Source organism: Drosophila serrata, unplaced genomic scaffold (genome assembly GCF_035046125.1).
Source record: "Drosophila serrata isolate PLE 108 unplaced genomic scaffold, ASM3504612v1 contig_334, whole genome shotgun sequence".
Lineage (NCBI taxonomy): Eukaryota > Metazoa > Arthropoda > Insecta > Diptera > Drosophilidae > Drosophila > Drosophila serrata.
In genome coordinates, this window is record NW_028257232.1 from 1,243,558 (window position 1) to 1,265,929 (window position 22,372).

A 22,372-nucleotide genomic window follows, 5' to 3' on the forward strand; every position below is an offset into this window, starting at 1 on the left:
ATTGGATGGCAAAAAGCCGGAGCCATTTAAGCATCGGCAGTGTGGAAACTGCACGCCGGAAAAACAACTCCGGGCAATCAACTGCACCCCGCAATCCTTTGCTTTTCTTCTACGCTTTTCTTTGCCTTGGTTTTCCTCCCCGTTGTCTCTGTCTCTGTTTCTTTTTCGTTTTGCAACTCGTTTGTTAGCGCGCTGGAAAAGCGTCGCTGGATGAGCATAAGAAATGCCGGAGAAAGGACGTCAGAAGGGAAAGCTACTCATGTGCGTGTGTGCAAGCTGCGACTACACATAACAAGCTCCTTTAGCATCGTCCTTTTATTTTGTATTTTTTCTATTTTGTTCACCAAGAGTCCTTGCCAGCTGATAGAACAATCCGCAGGCGTTATAACCGTAGCTAAAGTCCTGTTGCACAAGGCAAAAACCTAAGCCGGAAATTCACTGTAACTACAGAGAGAATACAAGAATACAAACTTTGTTGGGAGTTAAGAGGAGTTTCTTTAACATTTTTAGTATTTTTAGATGGAAAGGGTTATATTTTAACAATATTTCCTCTACAAAAATATAATTAATATCAAAAATGATTAGTTTTCACACTCTAAACTGACTTGGAAATGAGTTTCTCAAACAGAAAACTTTCCTTTCTTTTCTTCTTCTTTCCCTCAATATCACATTTTCTCGCAGTGCTTATACAATACCTCTTGCAATATAATACTCACTTGCTGCAATTGTATTTACTGCTAGAAAAAACGAAAACAATTGCCGCAAATATGGCAAATGGCAATTGAAAAACAAAAGTCTCAGAGACCAGAAATCCGTTCGCCAGCTGCTGCTTCCTTCACACTTTATTCTACACTTTTCTTTTCACGCAGGACAAAAGGACAACAAAATGGCAACAAGGACTTTGGAAAAAAAAAACAGCTGCAAAGGGGACGAAAAAATGCACAAAATTGGCTGAGAAATGAACGAGAGACAAGAGACACCTCTTTTGTAGCACTTTGAGAAGGGAGCCAAGGAAAGGGCGGTGGGGTCAACACTTTGCCTTTGCCTTTGCCTTTGATTTCGGGAAAAGTTAAACGGAAATCTGCATAAGACCCTGAGATATTTCCACACGATTTCACCTATGTCGAGTCTCCGACTGTTTCTGACAATTAAAAGAACGCTCGCTCCGCTCCGGCGGCATAAATTACACAAATGCGAGTATGCAAATGCAATTTGTTCGATTAACAATGCAAACTTCAAGACCACTGAGCACTGAGCACTGAGCACACCAGACACACATTAAAGATATCTCAAATTATATGGCAGGAGCAGCAGTTGTAGTTCCAGGAGCAGGTGCAGGAGCAGGTGCAGGTGAGTGGCAAAAAGGACGAAAACATAAAGGGGGAGTGGAAACTAAAGGAAAATAGTCACATTCCTGAGGGACCTGACCTGGCTAGCTGCCTGCTGCCTGGGAACTTTCCCATAATTTACACTTTATCGAACGATAACAAACAACCTGCATAATGTATGGCTCTCGGTTTTGCTCTGCACAGAGAGAAAAGTGTAGGTAATTTATGGGTTACCTTGGAGTATCATGGAAACTTAAATGATTTCTGCTGAAAATTTTATTTAAAGAACACTTTTACCACAGTTTAAAGTCAAGCCAAGCCTTAATTTTTATCCTAACTTGAGTTGGGATTAACCGAAGTTGAAGACCATAAAATTTAAAACAAATGCTTACATGCTTTACAATTTAAATTCCAACTTGTAAACAAGTTTTTCCATAGTTTCATTTCCCTTTTTCTTATCTCCCAAACATATGATATTCCCCCCGGTGTACGAATGTATCTCTCCCTTCTTCCAACATTGCTGCTCACCTGACTCACCTGCCTCATCTGACTCACCTGCCTCACCTCAGTGGGTGGTCAGAGGGTGGTGGTATGCTGGTATATATTACTCGGTTGCTGGGGTTGCTCTATGCTCTGCTCTGGCATTGACTGGCGTTTGAGGTCACCTAAGGGTGCTGCGTATTATGGCAAACGCTTTCTTGTATGCAAAATGCCCGTCAATCAGAAATGCCACAAATGCAACTCGTTGCACCTTTTTGGCCAAAACGAGATGGATATAGAGAGAGAGAGAAAGAGAGAGAGAGAGAGGTAGGACCTGTTAACCCACATTTACCATTTAAGCCCTGATTCCTCGGATTCCTTGGGTTTTGGGTTTCAAGTTTCTGGTGAGACAAAACCATTTACATTGGCAAGCCATAAAAGGAGGCAACCTTCTTCGTTCTCTTCTGCTCGTTTGGGGAATATGGCATAATAAAATTTTAATTCGTTGCGATTGATGGTATCCGCACATCTCCACATCCCCACACACATACTCCTCCACGCATCAATGGACGATTTTCCATAGCCAAGGGATTCACATATATTCATTCACATATAGATATATATATATGCATCCAATACATTACATTTTATAACCCCAGCTAATTTGCATATATGCAGGAATACATACATATGTATCGGCGGCGTAACATTGATTGGATTTGTTTGACTTTCGCACGAGGTAATGGTTGGGGATGGCTTTTTAGGGGGTTGTACGGATGGGGTCCTTCTGGGCTTGGGGCTCTGCCTGTTGGCTAAGGCTAAGTGCCTGACATTTGGCTAAATGGCAAAGGCAAAGGGCCTACGCCTGCCAAGGGTTTCACAGCCTTTTGCGGGCTATATTTTCCCCATTTGCCCAACCGAAAATTGCACTTGCCTCGTTAGTCGAAATGGCTCGGGTAATTACGAGTTGTTGGTGGTGTCGGTGGAATATTGCCTCCCACAGAACTCATCACTTACTTTGGCCATATAACCTTCAAAGTTAACTCCTTGCAGACGCAGTTTTAAGCCACAAAAAAAAAATTGCATCAAATATTGCAACTTTGAGGTAGTTTATATACCCTCGAAAGGCATTTTAATTTCAGTCAGAAGTGTTTAACGCAGTGAAGGAATTATATCCGACCATATAAATTATATATATGTTATATATATCAAAAAGCTGACACAGAAGTAACTCTGAACAGTAAGTATCTATGACCAGTAAGTAACTGTGATCAATAAGTATCTATAACCAGTGAGAAACTATGATCAGTAAGTATCTATAACCAGTGAGTATGTATAATCAGTTACTAACTTTGAACACTTATAAACAATGACTTGCAACTTTTGTAACACAACACTTTCCTAAGACTTGGCTGGCAGCAGTCACTTCGTTCCGGGGATGTTAGAACCAATTGGGAATCATATGCACAGAGAGAGATTTGTTTTGGAACAAATTTAAGAGCATGCTATTTCAATGACACTATGGATTTATTCTTCTATATAATTTTACTATTATATAAATCGGAGCATGGCGAATCGGTGGACTATATATATACATATATATAGCTGCCATAGGAACAATCGGACGATTTGTAGATCTACAATCAGTAATCAACTATGATCTGTAAGTATCAATAAACATTAAGTAGCTCTGAACAGTGAGTATCTATGACCAGTAAGTAACTGTGATCAATAAGTATCTATAACCAGTGAGTAACTATGATCAGTAAGTATCTATAACCAGTGAGTATGTATAATCAGTTACTAACTTTGAACACAAATAAACAATGACATGCAACTTTTGTAACACAACACTTTTGTGATACTGGGCCGGCAGCAGTCACTTCGTTCCGGGGATGTTAAAACCAATTTTGAATCATATGCACCGAGAGAGATTTGTTTTGGAACAAATTTAAGCGCAAGCTATTTCAATGAAACTATGGATTTATTCTTCTATATAATTTTACTAGTATATAAGTCAGAGCATGGCGAAACGGTGGACTATGTATATATACATATATATATGTAGCTGCTATAGGAACGATCGGAAAACTTTAATAAAAAAAAATCATAACTTTTTTAGTTCTCATCAAATTTCATCAAATTTGGTATATAGCTATAATATATTAATATAGAATTTTGTGTAAAATTTGATGAAAATCGGATTACTATATCAAATAGCTGCCTTACAAACGATCGTTAAAAATAGAGAAAAATGCTAAACTGTGAATGAAAAATATATATTATTATATATTATTTGTATTGCATTAATTCTTATTGGTCGAATTTCAATCTGCAAGGGTATATAAACTACAACGTACCGTTCTTGTTAGAGGTAAATTAAAAAACACAAAACATTATAAAAGCTTTACTTTCCCAGTTAATGTATATTTTAAAGCCATTTTCTACTCATTTTTCATCGAGTTTTCCCCTGTTTTACTATTATGTCTACCATTAAACTTAAAATACCCATTCGCACCATTGGTAAAGCCACCAAAATGTATGAATTCGCACGCTTCGATCAATCAGAAGCCCTAAATAAATATTACACGCCAACTGCAAATTAGTTGCAGTTCATTTGGCCTGTGTAAATGGTTTCCCCCATAAAATACACACTCTGTGTGTACAGTGTGTGTACGCAGTATAAGTACGCTTGCGGATATATATTCAGTATGCAAATATGTGTTCTCTCCATGAAATGAAAACAAACTATCTGTAAGGAGGCATAGTGTATCCAGGGGAATTATAATTAAAAGCAGAACAATACCATAGATATTAAATGCCGTAAATGTCAACAATGAAGCTGAATCCCTGGTTGCGTTGACTCTTAAAATGGATTTTGGCGTAGGAACTTTGGGGTCCGCCGGCCGTTAAATAGGCATAGCCACCATTTCCATCCCTAACCTGGTCCGTGATCACAATTTGGGTGATGGTGCGCTTGAATTTCTTTAAAAATAAAGCAGACAAGTAAAAATTAATTACAGAGAAGTAAATAATTTAAAGGGAAACCAAACCTGTTGCCTGAAAGTCCAATCCCGAGTCACGACTCGCAGGAACTTGGACTTTTCCGTGACAATCTCCCTTCGCAAATGCATGTCCCTGAAGGTCCTGGCTCCCCAAGTCACACTGTGACTTCGGCCACGTCCGGAGGCCTCGGAGAGGGCAGCCAGCGATATAACCACAAATATAACACAAATTTTCATTTTTAAAAATGACTTAATTCGCACTAAACCCGAAGCTTTTATAGGGGAAATCAGGTTACAGACAGTCCTTTGTGTAACAACAGCTGTCGCTGTGAAATCCCCCTCGAATGAAAAGATTTATTATTTAAGGCATTATCCAGTTTTGCAAAGAGTTTCATTGAGTTGAGGTTCATTTCATAAATTGTTTAAATTACAAAAAACCATATGTGTGTGCATTCATTAACTGTAGTTCGTTTTGTCATTTTAAAAATTGTTTATGAATCATTTATCGCCAATGTGTGTGCGGAGTCACAAAACAAATAATGGAAAAAACATAAACCGAAATGAAACAAAAATAGCGAGTACTTGCGTTTAATGGAATAAAACAAAACTTAAATACCTTATTAAATTTCATTAATATTTCATAGCAAATGGAAACCTTTCATTAATCAGATTTTTGTGGCAAATATGAGGGGATTATAACTAAAGAAAACGAATTAAATCATATATACAAGTAATTAACAATAAAAATTGATTTACTTTATAGTTTTCTCTAAGCTCTATCACAGCAATCCCATATTTTTATTGACCCAATAAAAAGCAGCGAATTATGACTTAATAATTAAATTAATTGTTATATGAACTGCCAATATTCTGTTTATTAAATATTTATTACCATAATAATTAACGTCAAATAATCCTAGTCATTATTTAGAAGGTTTTCTTGTTTCAGCTTTAATTATGACTGTTTTTATTGCTATAAAAATATATATATAAAGCAATTAAGCCACACACAGTGTAAGAGTATAATAGTTCTCATTGTAAACGGACAGCTGTTGTCGTAAAAAAGACCCCCAGAATCTGGACAATAAAGCCGAGTGTACGCGGGGGTGTAAAAAAGTGAACCCTTTGGGGGAAAGCGAGTTTCCAAGTGGAAATACTTTCGCAACGATTTTTGGGAAGAAACACTTGGAAAGTCGTGGGACTCAGGACTCGAGACTGAAGACTTTTGTTTCGGGTTTCCGTTTCTGCGGTTTCTGCCTGCTTTAAATACCGCTGTGTGGGCGGGAGGAGGGAGCTTTAAGGCAAATATTTATTTAATTTTAACATCCCCCTCCGCCCTTACATCCATGGGCGGCTGCACAGATCCAATTTACTCAAGTACAAAGACCCTGCTGCTGCTGCTGTCGCGTATATTGTTGAAATTTTATTGTGCAAACATGAGAATGTGTCTCTGTGCGTATTCCTGTGTGTGTGTGTGTGTGTGTTTTATGGTTGCCACGTTGGTTTTTCTCATTTATGTGCACAAACAGCAACAACAAACTCAACAACATCAACAACAACGAAAGCAAAAAGACCAAATGGCAGTAACACAAACAAAATGGCCGAGGAACCGTTGTTAAGTGTCTCTTATAGCTGCGTTTGATATTGTATTGCCAGCACAGCAGCGGTAGAAAGAATAATAGCAGTCATAATAGATTCAAAAATTTAAATAAAATATCGTTTATAATTATTTAAAATTTGATAACTTAACTGCAAAATATCGATATTTTTGTAAGACAATTTTTTCAACATATCAAAGTTTAAAAAACGCGTAACTCAGCCAAAAACGCGTTAATTTTAATTCGGAAAGCAACCCTATGTTAGTTTTTATTATTCTAATAACTCTGCATACTTTGTTTAAAATGTAAAAAAATTAAAATTTTTAATAAATTTTTGACAATTTTAACAAACATAGCTTAATCGATTCGGATTTTGATGCTGATCAAAAATATATATGATTTATAGGGTCGGAAATGACTCATTCACGAATTATCACCAAGAACGCTATCTTATTGGAAAATAAATCAATATAAATTTAAATGATAATTTTTTGTAAGAATCGTAGTTTTTAAAATCTCATAACATGACGAAAAATGCATTAATTTCTATTTGGAAAGCGGTTCTATACTAGTTGTGACCAGGTTAATAAATCTGCATACTCAAATTAAAATGTAAAAAAATTAAAATTTTGGATAAATTTTTGGCAGTTTTAACCCCTTGTAAAATTTAAAAAAAAAAATGGTAAAAACGTATGTTCTTTTTTTTAATGGCTAGAATGATTCGTCAGTTGATGCTGATCAAGAATATATATGATTTATAGGGTCGGAAACGATTCCTTCACAGCGTTACATATTATAATAGGCTGCCAGGGTATAAAAATCGTAATCAAATGTGCTTTAAAAATTTATTGTATATACTATCATGTTAAAAAGATGTATAGGTCTGGGTATTTATTTAAGTTTCAAATTCAAAGCAGTTGAAGCAATCTTGTTAGGTTATTTTTCCACACAGCTGATCAACTAGCTGGCATACATGGCGTATACTTAACGTGAAAACCCTAAAATTAAGTATACGCAGTGTGTGTCTTACGGGAGAAAATTAAAAAAAAATGTATAAAGATAACATATTAACAATTTTAAATTTATGTAAAAATGTAATAATAATTGTCATAAAAAAAATATTTATATATATATTTAATCTCTTTTATAAAAAAATTCTTTTTCTGATGTATACTTTACAATTTTCCCAAATGATGCCTTCATTTTCTGTCCTCAATTGTACATTAGGTATAAGCGTGGAGGTACTATGATTTTATTTACCGCAAAAAAAAAATACAAATAAAAAGCGATTCGTCGGCAAACAAATCAGCAAAACAAAATTTAGGTGGACAATAAAGTCCTGCTGCCCTGCAGGATGCAAAAAAAGGAGTCGCATAAGCACACACACACACACACAGTAAAGGGCAATAAATATCGTGTTGTCTTCTATTTGAGCACGAAATCGTTTCTATTTAAATCGGATAAATGTATGAAACGTACACGGCATGTTTGCTATCATAAAAAAAAGTTGCTGGCTCTCCCAGAAGTCCTATAAAGTTTTTAGTTCATGAAATATAAATATTACTTCCTTTCAAAAGGTTTCAACTATATTTTTTTATTCAGGATTCGGCCATAAAATGTTTTTATTTGTGTAATAAAGAGCAGCTGCTTTATAATAAATATAAAATTTAATAAAAAAATTAAAAAAAAGCTGCTTTTATTAAAGAAAAAATATAATCAGCTTCCATTTTGCCACTAAAAACCAACTTTAAACGCTTTTTCGTTCATCTAATTCAAATTAATTCATGAAAAACGTAAATAAAAGCGTGAGAAAAAAAGTGTCAATGGCAGAAAAAAGTTAACCAATTTTAATTTAATTTAAAAACTTTAATTTACTGCATGTATGTCCCTTTTGTGCTGCTGACACTCCACTTTAGATATATATATATTTTTTTTTATTAATGTCTTGTTGGTTTGGCAATTATTTTACATTCCCTTGGGCCAGCGACTAATTGGATTAATTGGATAATCCTTTCTCGTATTACTCTCAAAGCAACAATTTCTCAAAAAAGGAAAAACCTCACCAAAGTCCTGTGGCCTGGCCGAAAGTGTCTAATATCTGGTTTCAGGCCTAAACTTAAATTTGCTGACTCTCTGTCGAAGCACTGGCACTTGAAGCTGAAAACGCTTTAAATAATTTTAATTAAAACAAATGGCACTCGAAATAAAACACGCACACACACATCAAACAGGGCGAGCGCGGAAACTGATGGCAGGGGTGTATATATATATATGGAAATGGAAGGGAAATGGAAAATGCTGGGGAGCGGACGGTAGGGAAAATGGCGTCTGAATGGAACAGACATGGCGTGTAATTACGCTCGACAAAGAGAGAGACGGAGGGAGAGGAGAGACGAGCCTTGTTTGTGCATCGAATCAAGTGCTGCTCCTGCCCCAGCTCCTGCTTCTGATCCTGCCCCAGTCCTTGCCTGCTCCTGGCGTTTCTGTTATCGCTCCTGTTGTTGCTGTTGCTGTTGACAATGCACGGCAGCAACATCAGAGGTCACAGCAGCGACACTAATGCACAGGACAAATTGCAGAGATAAGCCTTATTATTTCGAAAAGATTTAAGGAAATGTCTTCAATTAATAGTGGAACATAATAATAAGTTTTATTACAGAACAAATAGTTTTTTAATCTAGTATCATTTGAACTAGAACTGTCTAAGTTAATTATTTGTTTTATGTTCAAATTTTTACCTCCTTGCTGAACACCATCCATTTTACTCGCTCTATACAAGAAATTCCCACACTAACCCCTAACAAACCTTAACTTTTCGTTTAAAATTCCACCATAAAACTGCAAATTTAATTAAATTGAGAATTTTCTGCAAGTGTTGGACACTTTTAGGATGAGGTCCTGGACGCGCTTTTGTTCGTGACAAGTTGAGACAGAGAGCAAACATGGCAGGCGACGCGTTGGACAAACTCCCAAACAACTCCATTCCGCGTGATGTTTTTCCTGTTTTTCCTGTTTTTTTCTTTTGGGGAACATGTTGTTGGTGAACTTCTCGCGGCACTTTTCACGCTTGGCACTGGCACCATCAAGGGACCCCAAAATTGGCCAACTCCTACGCAACTATGGTGTACTCCTCCAGCCCCCAGCTGAGTCGGGGGAAAACAAACCCAATTGTAATTAGACTTGAGAGCTTTCCCCCTTGGGGGGCTTGGAGTGGGTGGAAAAAATACAGGGTAGCAGCAGGGGGAGGTGAACTTCCTAAAATTACATTTAATCATTGTTATTTTAGGCCCCAACCAAACGGCTAAGTGCCTTCACTGACCACGCCCCCTTGGCACGTAGATGACACTAAAGCCAAGCGAACAAATAAATGTGTATACATATATATAGTGGCATAAGGAGACTAAGGACATTTGATAAAAAGCCACTTAGTGTGGCATTTTTGGTCTTAACTAAAGCCCGGGAAAATCGGCCCCCGCCACTCACTCGCACCCATAACCCATTTGGCTTAGTGGGAAAGCCAAGGCAGATTGTCTGCGGCATGCCACACAGCCACTGGTTAACACTTTGGGCGTGCTACATTTTGACAATATCAAAGTTGAGTGGCGCCAGCCCTGACAGGCTTGTTTGGGGGTCCTGTGAATGTCCTCCTCCTGGAAGGATCCTGCCAGAAGCCTGGCAAATAAATAACGTTTAAAGCGTAAATATGGTAAGCGACGTTAACGGGGCGCCTCAAGTGTCAGTTGTCGGCTGTCAAAGCCACAAGAGGCATCAAGAGTCCCCTCCCCTCCACTCCTCTCCGCTCCTCTCGAAAAGTTGGCTCAAATAATTATTATCAAGGCAATGACCGTAAATATTCAGCTTAAGCCAAACTATTTCTGCTGACAATGAGATTGCGCATACGCCGCTTGGGCCAGGCCAAAAAAGATTTTCACTCCCAATTACGCTGCAGAAAATGTGCTTTTTGGCTCAATATTAAAGCGACACTTGTTGAAGGGGCGGAGCATTTCACAAGGAAATCCCTGATATTTTTCCCACCCCCCCCAGAAAGAGCTGTCAAGTTCAATTCAAGTACGTTCTCCAGCAGCTGCCAAAGACATTTTTCAATAAATGCAATGGGATAGCATTAAGACACTGGGGGAAAATAAGTAGATTTAAATTTGGGATATTTTGACTTAAATAAATTTGTAATTAAACAAAGAATTATCAGAAAGTTTTCCTCAATTTTTTCCGTCTTAAGCTTTCCAATTTTCTCTACCTGCTTAGCCACTTCTTAAGCACAAAATACAAAAAAGAAAAAGAAAAACGTGTCCGAGTCAGGCAAGTGCAAGATTCAAAGAGCTATAAAATTATTTCTTGGCATGCAAATTGCATTTGGTCGTGTTGGCAGTTCGCCGGGATTTTCTTTGGCCTGTCAACAGCGAAATGCAGATAAGTCCAAAACGAATGGATTTCCACTGGCAGTGCCAGTTTTTCTTTTCCCTTCTTCTTCTATTTTTTGGCATACAATAAAAATTACTTTTCATATTTAATTGCAGCAGCAGCAGGAGGTCTACAACGAGTACATGTGGCCAAATACCAAAGCCAAAGTGCAAGCCAAATGCCACATTAAATTACATCAAAGTCTAAGGGAAAGCAAAAGGCAAAAGGCAAAGGAATAATGCCGCCAAACTTGCAATTGAAATTTGTTTGCCAACCCAAACACGAACATGGGGACTTGAAGGTTTTCCAGGGGTGGCACCCCCCCACGAAGTTAGGCGAAAATTAGACGTGGAAAGCAAGTAATGGAGACACCCAAAAGGAAATGCTTATTATTTGCATAAATTCCACACACACACAAAGCGCCAGTCGAGTGACAGGACAGGGCGAGCGGAGGGGCCGAATGTTGAGAGAAAGAAATGCAAATTGTGTTGGCAAATTTAAATGTCAGTCAACAATTCAGTTGTTAAACTCGCATTACACACAAAGCCATAGACATTGCTGCTGGCCTTGCATATAAAGAGCGGTTACGCATACGCCCTGTGGTACGGTCCAAAGGAGATAGAGATGTTGTTGCATAGAGAGGATAACAGCGATATACATCGATAAAAGTATCGAAATTTAAAGAAAATTAAATTCCAGTATGCAACAACGATATATATCGATATAAGTATCGAATTTAAAAGAAAATTAAATGCCAGTTTACATTTGTTTTAAACATATTATTTGAAAAGATATGTATAGTATTGAAATGATAAACATAAATAAGTACTAATAATTTATATAAACAAATAACAATATATATACATTTATAAGTCTTAGTAAATATAGATAACTATTTGATATCACTAAAAAAAATCGCTTTTTTGTGACCATCTTCTAGTCCAAAGAAAACCTTCGACTTTAGTTCCTTTAAAATCGAAAAGCGTGCGTGACTTTTAGGGATAATGTGCAGGGGGGATGAAGAGCGGTGTCGGCTTATCATTTTTCGGCAAAAGAAAACTTTCGACAACTTTTCACTTTTGTTAGGTATTGGCACTGTTTGTTAAGCATGCCACAGCAGCTTTCGGTTTTGCCATTCGATGTCAATTTAAAGTTTGTTCCTCCACTCCTAGCCTTTCAACTTTCTTTCTTTCTTTCCTTATTTTTTCTCTTCCCTTTTTTTTGTTGGTGAAATAAAAGTTTTGTGTGTGGCAAAAAAGTTGGAGCAATTGTGAGAGAGAGTTCCAATGGCTGGTGCTGCTCCTGCTCCTGTTCCTGCTGCTGCACTGCATCCGGCATAATCGATTTGCTTTTGCCTTTTTCATTTTAATAACTTTTCGAGGCAACAGCAGCAGCAGCAGCAACGGGAAAATAACAAGCACTGCAACAATTACGTGCGGCAAGTGCAAGAGCAGCAAACAAGCGGCAAACAATCGCCAACAATGGCAACAAAGGCGGCCACTAAAGCTGCATCAGGATCGGGAGCTGTGAGCTGCGCCAAACTGTGAACTGGGTTAAACACTTGGCCGGAGTTTCCACCTGGCTTCCACCTGGTTGTGCCCCCCTTGCTGCTGCTCCCTTGACATTTGGCCGGGGCAACTATGTTGCCATTGCTATTGCTATTTCGCGATGCATTCAAGTGGATGTTAACTTGGTCTCATAATTGAGGCACGCGCCAAGCGAAACAAATAACGAGGGTAGCTGCTGTTGTAGCAGCGAAAGCTGCAGAAGTGATTGCTGTGGTCCCATAAACCCTTTAAAAATAAGTTACGCACCGAGAGAAAAGCGCTACCAAGTTAATATAGATAAATTTTGTTGGTTTATCATTGAAATATATAATATAACTTCCAAAGAAACGGTTGTTAAATGTAGAGGATCAGTAGGTATCTTTCAACAGTAAGTAATTATCATCAGTAATTAACTATGATCAGTAAATAACTCTGAGCACTAAGTATCTATGGCCAGTAAGTAACTATGATCAGTAAGTAACTTTCAACAATAAGTATCAATGAGCACTAAGCATCCATAACCAATAAGTAACTATGACCAGTAAGCATCTATGACCAGTAAGTATGTATAATCAGCTACTAACTTTGAACACTAATAAACAATGACTTGCAACTTTTGTAACACAACACATTTCTGAGACGTGGCTGGTAGGAGGCACTTCGTTCCGGGGATGTTTGAACCAATTGGGAATCATATGCACAGAGAGAGATTTGTTTGGAACAAATTTAAATCAAGCTATTTGAATGAATCGATGGAGTTATTCTTCTATATAATTTTATTATTATATAAATCGGAGCATGGCGAATCGGTGGACTATATATACACATATATATAGCTGCCATAGGAACAATCGGACGATTTCTAGAACTATGATCAGTAATTAACTATGATCCGTAATTAACTTTGAGCATCAAGTAACAATATACATTAAGTATCTACAACCAGTAAGTAAATCTGATCAGTAAGTATCTATGACTAGTAAGTATCTATGACCAGTAAGTATGAATGTTCAGTTACTAACTTTCAACAATAATAAACAATGACTTGCAACTTTTGTAACACAACACATATCTGATACTGGGCCGGCAGCAGTCACTTCGTTCCGGGGATGTTTGAACCAGTTGGGAATCATATGCACAGATGTGCGAGATATGTTTTGGAACAAATTTAAGAGCAATTAATGAAACTATGGAGTTATTCGTGTATATAATTTTACTACTATATAAGTCGGAGCATGGCGAATCGGTGGACTATATATATATATATATATATACATATAGCTGCCATAGGAACGATCGGAAAATTTTAAGAAATACTGCAATAACTTTTCCAGTTTTGAACAGATTTTTATCAAATTTGATATGTAGCCATTATATATTAATCTAGAACTTTGATTAAAATTTTTTGAAAATCTGACTACTATATCATATAGCTGGCGTACAAACGATCTTTAAAAACAGAGGAAAATGCAAATATATATTATATATATTGCATTAATTCCTACTGATCGAATTTCAATCTGCAATGGCTTACAAATTTTGGCGCGTAGAAGTTAGCTTGCTTTCTTGTTTAACAATATTTTACGCTCCATTTTCATTCGCAATGAAATAAAGCACAATTAAAATAATTTTATTTTTTGCTCTGTGAAGGTCTTTTCTTTTCCAAGTGGAACAGCAAAAACCCATTTAGACGGCAACACGTATACGTGGACTCGTAAGCCAGCTAACACATGGCCCAAACCACCTCTACGTACGTATACGTAATACGTATACGTAATTTTCTGTAGTTTCTCTACTCACCCAAAGTTAATTTCCTCTTGGGCGTCGCACACCTGCAACGAAAATGGAATGAATGGGAACGTAATTTATAATTAATATTAACGCATTTTCGATTCAATAATAAATGAGGCTAATTTATTTACAGGGCTAGGTGCACATTTCAAGGTAAAAGTTTCATTTCATTTCATTTCATTTCGTTTTGTTTCTGTCTGTTTTCATCTTTTTGGTTTTTTGCTTTGGCGAGCTGTCGCAGTCAACGCATTTTAATTCAATTGAAGTTGATTAAAAATTAATTTCAAATTAAATGTAAACTCAATGAAATTGTACGTAAAAAGTAGTGGTGAAAAGCAGAGCAGAGGAAAAGCTGGCATTTGACAGGCTGTGACATTTTTAGAGGCGGGAAGAGGGCGAAAATTGATTGGATGGAAAATTGCGAAACTTAAATAGTATTGCGGGATGTATGTGAGTGTGTGTGTGTATAGGCGGAAACGGAAGTTGTTACAAAGTCCATTGAAATCAATTTAAAAAGTAAACTTTATTCCATGGAAAAAAGAAACAACGAGTGTTCCTCACTCTCTTCTTGGTTTTTGGCTTTAACAAGAAAAGGAAAACTAATTGCAGCGCTCATTTTTTGCTTGTTAATGGGCCTGCAAACGAGCTTCGAGTTTTCCACCGTCTTTCCTTAACCACCTCCCCCTTTATCGATCCCCACACATCCTTAAGCCTCATATGTGTGCGCTGTGCGTTGTTGGCCTGAGCCATCGAAAACGTTTTTCCCCCAATTTTATTTGCCTCATTTCGCCGCCATTGTGGCTGTTGTTGGCACTCTTTTGCGAAATCTGCGTGCCCAAGTAACAACATTTTACAGCTGCAATTAAAGTTAGTTACACATCCCCGCGCTGACCTCGCTTTTTCCGCCCCAGCGTTTTCCTTTTTGCACTTTTCGCTTTACAAGCTAATGCACTGCACTTTAATTAACCCAAAACACCAGGAGCAAAGACCACACACACTCATATATAATGGCTATTTATGTGCGATAATTTGTGGTATTAAAACACACACAAAAACAAGTGCGAGGAGTCACATAACACTCGAATAAATTGCACAATTTTAAAGTTCTTGTAAATGTGAGAACATTGATAAACGGTTTTTAAATTCACAAAAATATCATATTATTTATTTACCCCTAAATATCTTTTAAACTTTCTGTAAGTGAAGACCCTTTGAAAACTCAAAGCGCTTATGCTAAAGGGCATTTAGTTGCATTAGAGTCAATTATCGAAATGGTATTGCCAGGGAAAACCCCCTCGAACTCACCACAGAGGGGGAAAGCACCCAACGGCAATCAGAATTATCAAAGGCTTTTAATTGCCATAAATCTGGGAAAGTTGTTAAAAACCCATTTAAAATTGTCACCGTAATGGCACACTCAACTGGCATTCAGTGGCATTTAACCAACTATCTCCCAATGCCTTTTGGGCCATCATTCTTCCTCCTAACTATCTTTTTTCTTGGCTCTGCTTTCTTTTGGCCAACTTCAGTTGCAGTCTGCCTGCCTGCCTGGTAGGGATGTTAATTAGAAAACTCTTGAAAATTATTAAAAACTTTCCGACAAACAGACAGGACGAAAGACAGACGGGTAACAGGAAAGATAGTCTTGAAAATGTATAAAAGTTAAAACTCTTGCCAACTAACTGGAAAATGTTTGTGAGAAATTTCATAGATCCTCTTTGATGGCTTTTCGAAATATATATATTTCTTGAGCCATAAATCTAAGAGGCCTGACGCAAAAACTTTATTTACCAAGCAAAAATTACGGCCGGGCTTTCATAAATTATTTGTTTTTATTTAATTGTATAAAAGAGGAAGAGGAAAGGCTGAGGAAGCTCTCAGATCAACTGAAATCTTTATAATTTGATACAAGCTTTCTAGATTTAATCATTTGTCTTCCTTATTTTACTATTCGTCGCAGTTCGTTTTAAGGTCATTGAAATTTCACAATTTAACTTAATTTACATTCGAAATGAACCTCCACCCTTTTATCAATTTATTCACCATCCGCACGATCTCTCTAATGGATCAACATACAAAAGTGCCTGTGTTTTTCATTCCAAAATCTGCTTCTGTGCATCCCACTTAGCACCTTTTATTAGTGCCAATTAAGAATAATTCCATGATGCGTTCCGTAAGCTATTTCTGACGAGATTACAGCCCCAGACTGCCCCGAACTAGATAATCAACCGCAGAGAATTTCGCGGCGTGTGTCGCTGACATTGAATACCCGAGAAGCTGACAACACTCCAAGTTTTCCAAGTCAGCGACTGCGGTTAGTTAAACGCGAGACCTCCAAGTGCTCGGTGTATATTCTGGGAACGTGTAAATGGGAAAGGCAACGAAGCTAGAGATTTCCAGTCGCGAGTCGGAAAAGCCAGCAGAGCAGTGGGGCAATGGCCTAGAGTTTCTCTTCTCCTGCATCTCGTTATCCGTGGGCCTGGGCAATATCTGGCGGTTTCCGTACATTGCCTTCCAGAATGGCGGCGGCACCTTTGTGATTCCCTACCTGATTGCCCTTCTGGTAATTGGTCGTCCTGTCTACTACCTGGAGATCTCTCTCGGCCAGTTCACCGGACGCGGTGTAGTCAAGGCCTTTGATTTGGCTCCCCTACTCAAGGGCGTGGCTGTGGGCCAGGTTCTGGCCACAGCTGCCTCCATTACGTACTATTCGAGCATTATGGCTCTGACTTTGAGGTTCCTTTTGGCCTCCTTTGGCGCCGAACTGCCTTGGAGTCGCTGCTGGGAGAGCTGGGGCAGTGATTGCCATGATGGCAGTGTCCAGAATGCCACAGGGAAGATGTCACCAGCACAGCTGTACTTTGAGTGAGTTTTTAGTAGAATTTTCTATAAGTATTTAATCTTTAACCATCTCTATATACAATTAGAAGAGAAATCCTCCATGAACTGCCCAATATTGACAATGGTTTAGGTCTCCCCAACTGGCAGTTGGTGGCCTGCTTGGCTGTGGCCTGGCTTATAATCGGTGGAGTCCTGATTCGTGGCATCAAGAGCAGTGGCAAGGCAGCCTACTTCCTGGGCGTGTTTCCATATGTGGTGCTTGTGATCCTCCTCCTGAGAGCTGTGACCCTGCCTGGAGCTATGGATGGCATTATATACTTCTTTAAGCCACAGTGGCGGGAGCTATTGAACCCATTGGTCTGGTATGCTGCCGTGACTCAGGTCTTTTTCTCCTTAGCCATCTGCTTTGGCACCTTGATCACCTATGCCAGCTACAATAACTTCAATAGGAATGTGTACAAGTAAGTTTCATATAGTTTTCATGGTACAATATAGAAAGAAACTCCCTTTAAAATTTATAAATAACACAAAGATGGGAATATCACTTTCCCCTTGAGAAATCATTTTCCGTATGCTAAAAAAAACTCCCCTCCCCTTTTATATCCTCCAGCGACATTGTGATAATCACCACCATGGACTCCTGCTCGTCCATCATTGCCGGTTGCATCACATTCGGAATTCTGGGTAATCTGGCCCGCGAGACCGGAGTCTCGGATATTGGCAGCGTGGTGAAGGGCGGCGCCGGGTTGGCCTTCATCTCGTATCCGGAGGCCATTGCCAAGTTCGAGTATGTGCCACAGGTAAGGTATCGCGAACGGCTAGCGCCTTGGCGCCCTAAAGCAAAACTACCTAAAGATGTTCGCTGTCCTTTTCTTCCTCATGCTCTTTGTCCTAGGCATCGGCAGCACCGTTGGCATGGGATCCTGCATCCTGCGGGTTATCCGGGATCACTTGGGGTCGTCGCGTTCGCCGCCCATCTGGATGCTGGCCAGCGGGCTGGCTGTCCTGGGCTTTGGCGTGAGCATTGTCTACATGACCCCGGGCGGTCAGTTTATCCTGAATCTGGTGGACTTTTATGGCGTGTCCTTTACAGCCTTAATACTGGCCATTGGCGAGCTTATAGCAGTTGCTTGGATATATGGTGAGTAGGAGGGAAGAGTTTTTTAGATTTAATTTGATTTTTTTGTGTGGCATTTCATAGGAGTTAATCGCTTTTGCTCCGACATCAAGTTTATGATGGGCATCGAGACGGGCTGGTATTGGCGGATCTGCTGGCGCTTCATTACTCCGGGCCTAATGGCCGCCGTGCTCATCTACATGCTGCTGGACATGTCCGCTCTGACGTACAAGGGCGTGGCCTATCCCACCTTAGCTCACGGTAAGGCAACAAAGTTGCTTAGTTGTCCTTGGCATTTATTAAAACTGCTGCTATATATTTCCCCTTTTTTCGGACAGTTTTTGGCTGCTTTCTGACCGCCTTTGGGCTAATACAACTGCCCGGCTGGGCTTTGTACGCCGTCTATAAACAGCGTGGCCAACAAGGAACCTTCTGGCAGGTGAGTCTCCCTGCTATTTTTACTCCTTTTATCCTGTAAATGCTTCCCCATTTTGCCAGAGAGTACGTGCCGCCAGCAAGCCATCGGACACTTGGGGACCGGCCAACGTTCAGCTGGAAGTCAGCATCTAGAAAATTAGCTAATCCCCGGCTAACCCTGCGTATACGTAATGGCCCCAAAGTGGTAGAAGAGTAGAAGTTGTTGTCTGGGGCATTATTATTTGATATGGGCAGCAGTATAGGAGTAGCAGCATATAATGTGGAAATATGTATTAAAACTCGAAAAAGCTACGAACTGCCTGAAGGAGTTCTTTTTTGGGGGCAAGGAACGGAAAGGAAGCCGCTGCAGGCGCTTTTAATTACCCCAGGATCCCAGAGATCCCACAGATGGGCGTGGCAGTGTTGCACTCCTTAGTCGGGTAAGTGTGTGTGTTTTGTTGTTTGCCAGGATGTGTGTGTTTGTATCTGCTTGGCATGTCAGACATGTCAGCAATGCGGAAATGCGCAAATACTAAATGAAAACAAGAAGGCGGAGCTCAACTACAAAACTTTGAATACTCTAAGCAGTTGCTAAGATAACCAGAACCTTCTTTGGAATTAATTAATATGATTAGAATAATTATCAAACAAGGGGAAGAAGTTAGTTTTTCAGCCCATTTAGGGTTCAGGAATAGGTAAATGGGAGATATGCAAAGGTTCTGCTTATAAAACCCAACATGTTAGGATTAGAAACTTGCTTCTTCTTTGTTTATTATTATAGGTATGAACTTATTTTCCGAGTAAGGATCTGCAAAGGTCACCAAAAATTTCAATATACCCCTTCAAAAGGGACCAAGTGCAGCTCAGGCAGCGAAAAGTGGAGACTAGAGCGCAGTAGGACCTTGTAAATAAAACATTTGGTTAGCTTGCTGTTCGACACATTCATTTCGGAAGGACGAGAAGGACGACAACGAGTCACAAATCAGAATGTCTGTGGCATGTGACAAAGTTGAAAAGTAAATATGAAAAAAAATACAACAAAATATACATTTGTATATAAAATATATGGGGAAAAAGGGGAAACAAGCGGCATCCTCGTCACTTTTCGCTTTTCGCTTGTCTGTTGCAATGCTTTACCCATATGACAGCGCATTTATTTACTATACTTTGTATTTTATCTTTTTTTCACCGTCGTGTGTGTGTGTGTGTTGTGTCACACACAAAAAAAAGTGACAGTGTTAAATTTTTTGGGTTCATCCCCCGCAGCAGCTGAAATTGAAGTGTGTGTTGACTTTGACTGACGTGTCGTTAGTGCTGAAGAGCTGGGAGATTCCCGCTTGAAACAAACTTGCGTGTGCCACGCCCACTTGTACCCAGCCGCCCATCCACATACACCCACACACACACCCGCACACCCACACACACACCCGCACACCCACACACACACGTATGCCGCACGGCAAACAACTTTCTTTCTTTCCATTCGTGCCTCCTCCATCGTTGTTCATTGCTTTAACGATGCGCGTAAATCTTGACATACTTTTCGGCGAAATAGGAAGGAAAATGCCAGTGGTAAAGAGGGGGCGGAGGAGGAGGAACCGGAAGTGGGCCACTCACTCTCACACACGCCCATTATTCGTAATGACCAAATCTAGCCCGATCTACTCCTTTTCAACGCATATTACTGAAACGGATGCCACACTTCTTCAGCAAACACAAAAGCAAACATTTACCAGAGTACCCCTTAATGTTTTTGAAAAGAGATTTATATTTTTAAATATATTTACTTTTCTATGAACATATGTTATTTGTCCAGAAACTCACTTTTTAAAAACTCATATCTTAGCCAAAAATTATTTAATTTTAGTTCGGAAAGCGGTCCCATGCTAGTTTTCGTTAGGTTAACAAATCTGCATACTTCATTTAAAATGTAAAAAAAAGTATATTTTTTTGCCAACTTTTGACAGTTTTAACAATGAAAAAAAATTCAAAAAATCTAAAATTTTTGTTTTCTTTCAAACATAGCTTAATCGATTCGGATTTTGATACTGATCAAGAATATATATGATTTATGGGGTCGGAAATGATTCCTTCAACAATTATCACCAGGAATGCGTAAGTTATGTCCCATATTAGGATCTATAGATCAATATTTTTATATGATCATTTTTTTGTGAAAAGCGCAGTTTTTCAAATATCATAGCTTAGCCAAAAATGCATTAATTTCAATTCGGAAACCTGCCCTATATTTATTTTTACCGGGTTAATAAATCTGCATACTACATTTTCAATTTTTAAAATTTCAAAATTTTAGCAATTTTTCAATATTTTAAAGATGTAAAAAAATGGTTCAAAAAAATAAAAAAAAAAATTTTCTCCTAAGATGCCTACATCGATATGGCGTTTGATGCTGATCAAGAATATATATGATTTATGGGGTCGGAAATGACTCCTTCACAATGCTTTAATGCTTTAATGCTTCAAAATGGTATTAGGGATCCATGAGGTAGTTTATATAATAGTTGTTTTTTAACATTTAGTTATTTATTAATTTAGTATTATTTTACTTAAGAAACCACTAATAAAGCAAATAGTTGGGAAATATGTGCTATTTAAATTTTGAAACCACAAACACACAAAAATAAAGCTAATAAAAGAAGACTCAAGGTACCCTTAGCTAACCACTACTAACGTCATATTATGAGCCAAGTTCCCACTCAGTTGACTGACTCCAGCCGGACTTTGCGAATCTCCCTCGAGTGGTGGAGTGGCTAGCTGCAAATCCTCATCAGCCACGACAGCATTCTCATTACGACGACCATCATTATTATGATGATCATCAGCTGGAGTTGCTCTACTCTCCTCCACCTGAAAGCTATTTTCCGAATCCGGCACACACAGATACTTCTGCACACTTGAGTGACGGAAGCAGCAGCTGCCAGCATCCAGCATCCTCCATGCTCCATGCTCCCCATTCCTGATTATAAATATGAACTGGAAACTCACACACACATCTCTATAGATACATACATGTATGGCTGGAAAATCCGCTTCAGTGTGCTCTGGTTCTGGCTCTTGCATGTCTGCCTGTCAGCGCCAACTAAGCGAATTTATAACAGCAATAGTTTTTTGCATTTTTCTTGCCTTTCAGCCACGGCAACAACTTGATTCGATGACTTAAAACGTTTATCGTGTTTGGCCGTAGTATCTGTCGCAGTATTATGTCCCGGTCCAACATGTCGTATACTTAATGTGAGCCACAAGTTGTGCACATTCCCAGGCCACTCCAAGGCACTCTCGATATCAGCTCTATACTTATATATATACGATCTATATATGTAGAACCCACCCACCCCTTTGAGGCCCCGTCACTTAAGTGAAATTTAATTGTGTTCAACATGGGTTCAAGTTCGGCAAAGAGAGACAAAAAAGGGACTGAAAATGGTTGGTTAGGTTTTTCTTTTTGTTTCATTGATTTCATTTCATTTCAATTGGGGTTTGATGTCTTTTTCTCTATCCCACTAACCCCTTATGGGGCAATTACCTAATGAATCGAATCGATATTTCCATTCCCTTCCCTTTCCCTATGTCTAGACAGCATAAATTTATTTATTTATGGCAGTGGCAGTGGCAGCGGCAGCGGAAATTACTGATTCATCTTGAGGCATTGTCTTTGGTAATTTATGTCATTTACGAGCATTTGCCGCTTATCAAAGTCACGATAAATTAAAACTGAAATGATCTGCCGCCGCCCACTTGTGTGTTTCAGGAGGAGAGCCAATTACGCTTATTACATAATTCAGCAGCTGCCCACGCATCCAACAGATGA

The 22,372-nt window shown here is 38.9% G+C and overlaps 3 protein-coding genes across 4 annotated transcripts in view; 1 reads left to right on the plus strand and 2 right to left on the minus strand.

Moving 5' to 3' along the window:
• Hs3st-A (Heparan sulfate 3-O sulfotransferase-A) overlaps nt 1–22,372 on the minus strand; it is a 44,910-nt gene that overhangs the window by 14,536 nt on the left and 8,002 nt on the right. The window contains 1 exon segment of the mRNA XM_020945574.2: nt 14,178–14,209. The gene's annotated coding sequence lies outside the window, so the exon portion shown is untranslated.
• LOC110178445 (putative salivary secreted peptide) lies at nt 4,564–7,268 on the minus strand. The gene is made up of 2 exons (XM_020945579.2): nt 4,862–7,268; nt 4,564–4,793 (listed from the first exon to the last, which is right to left on the minus strand). The coding sequence occupies exons 1-2, from the start codon at nt 5,048–5,050 to the stop codon at nt 4,623–4,625; spliced, it is 360 nt and encodes a 119-aa protein (XP_020801238.1). The 5' UTR covers nt 5,051–7,268; the 3' UTR covers nt 4,564–4,622.
• On the plus strand, nt 15,542–18,859 carry List (Lithium-inducible SLC6 transporter). 2 transcript variants are annotated; one of them, XM_020945575.2, is made up of 7 exons: nt 15,542–17,033; nt 17,096–17,470; nt 17,620–17,809; nt 17,865–18,150; nt 18,211–18,387; nt 18,465–18,565; nt 18,625–18,859. In XM_020945575.2, the coding sequence occupies exons 1-7, from the start codon at nt 16,537–16,539 to the stop codon at nt 18,694–18,696; spliced, it is 1,698 nt and encodes a 565-aa protein (XP_020801234.2). In that variant the 5' UTR covers nt 15,542–16,536; the 3' UTR covers nt 18,697–18,859. The 2 variants fall into 2 exon arrangements, 1 of the variants encoding a protein (XP_020801234.2); XR_015272809.1 differs by lacking the exons at nt 18,465–18,565; nt 18,625–18,859 and having other exon boundaries at nt 17,905–18,150.

Coding starts and splice junctions, on each gene's coding strand:
- LOC110178445 (XM_020945579.2), bottom strand. CDS start 5,050: ATGAAAATTTGTGTTATATTTGTGGTTATATCGCTGGCTGCCCTCTCC. Junction 4,794..4,861: donor ATTGGACTTTCAGGCAACAG/GTTTGGTTTCCC, acceptor TTATTTTTAAAG/AAATTCAAGCGCACCATCAC.
- List (XM_020945575.2), top strand. CDS start 16,537: ATGGGAAAGGCAACGAAGCTAGAGATTTCCAGTCGCGAGTCGGAAAAG. Junction 17,810..17,864: donor AGTTCGAGTATGTGCCACAG/GTAAGGTATCGC, acceptor AACTACCTAAAG/ATGTTCGCTGTCCTTTTCTT. Junction 18,566..18,624: donor AACAAGGAACCTTCTGGCAG/GTGAGTCTCCCT, acceptor CCATTTTGCCAG/AGAGTACGTGCCGCCAGCAA.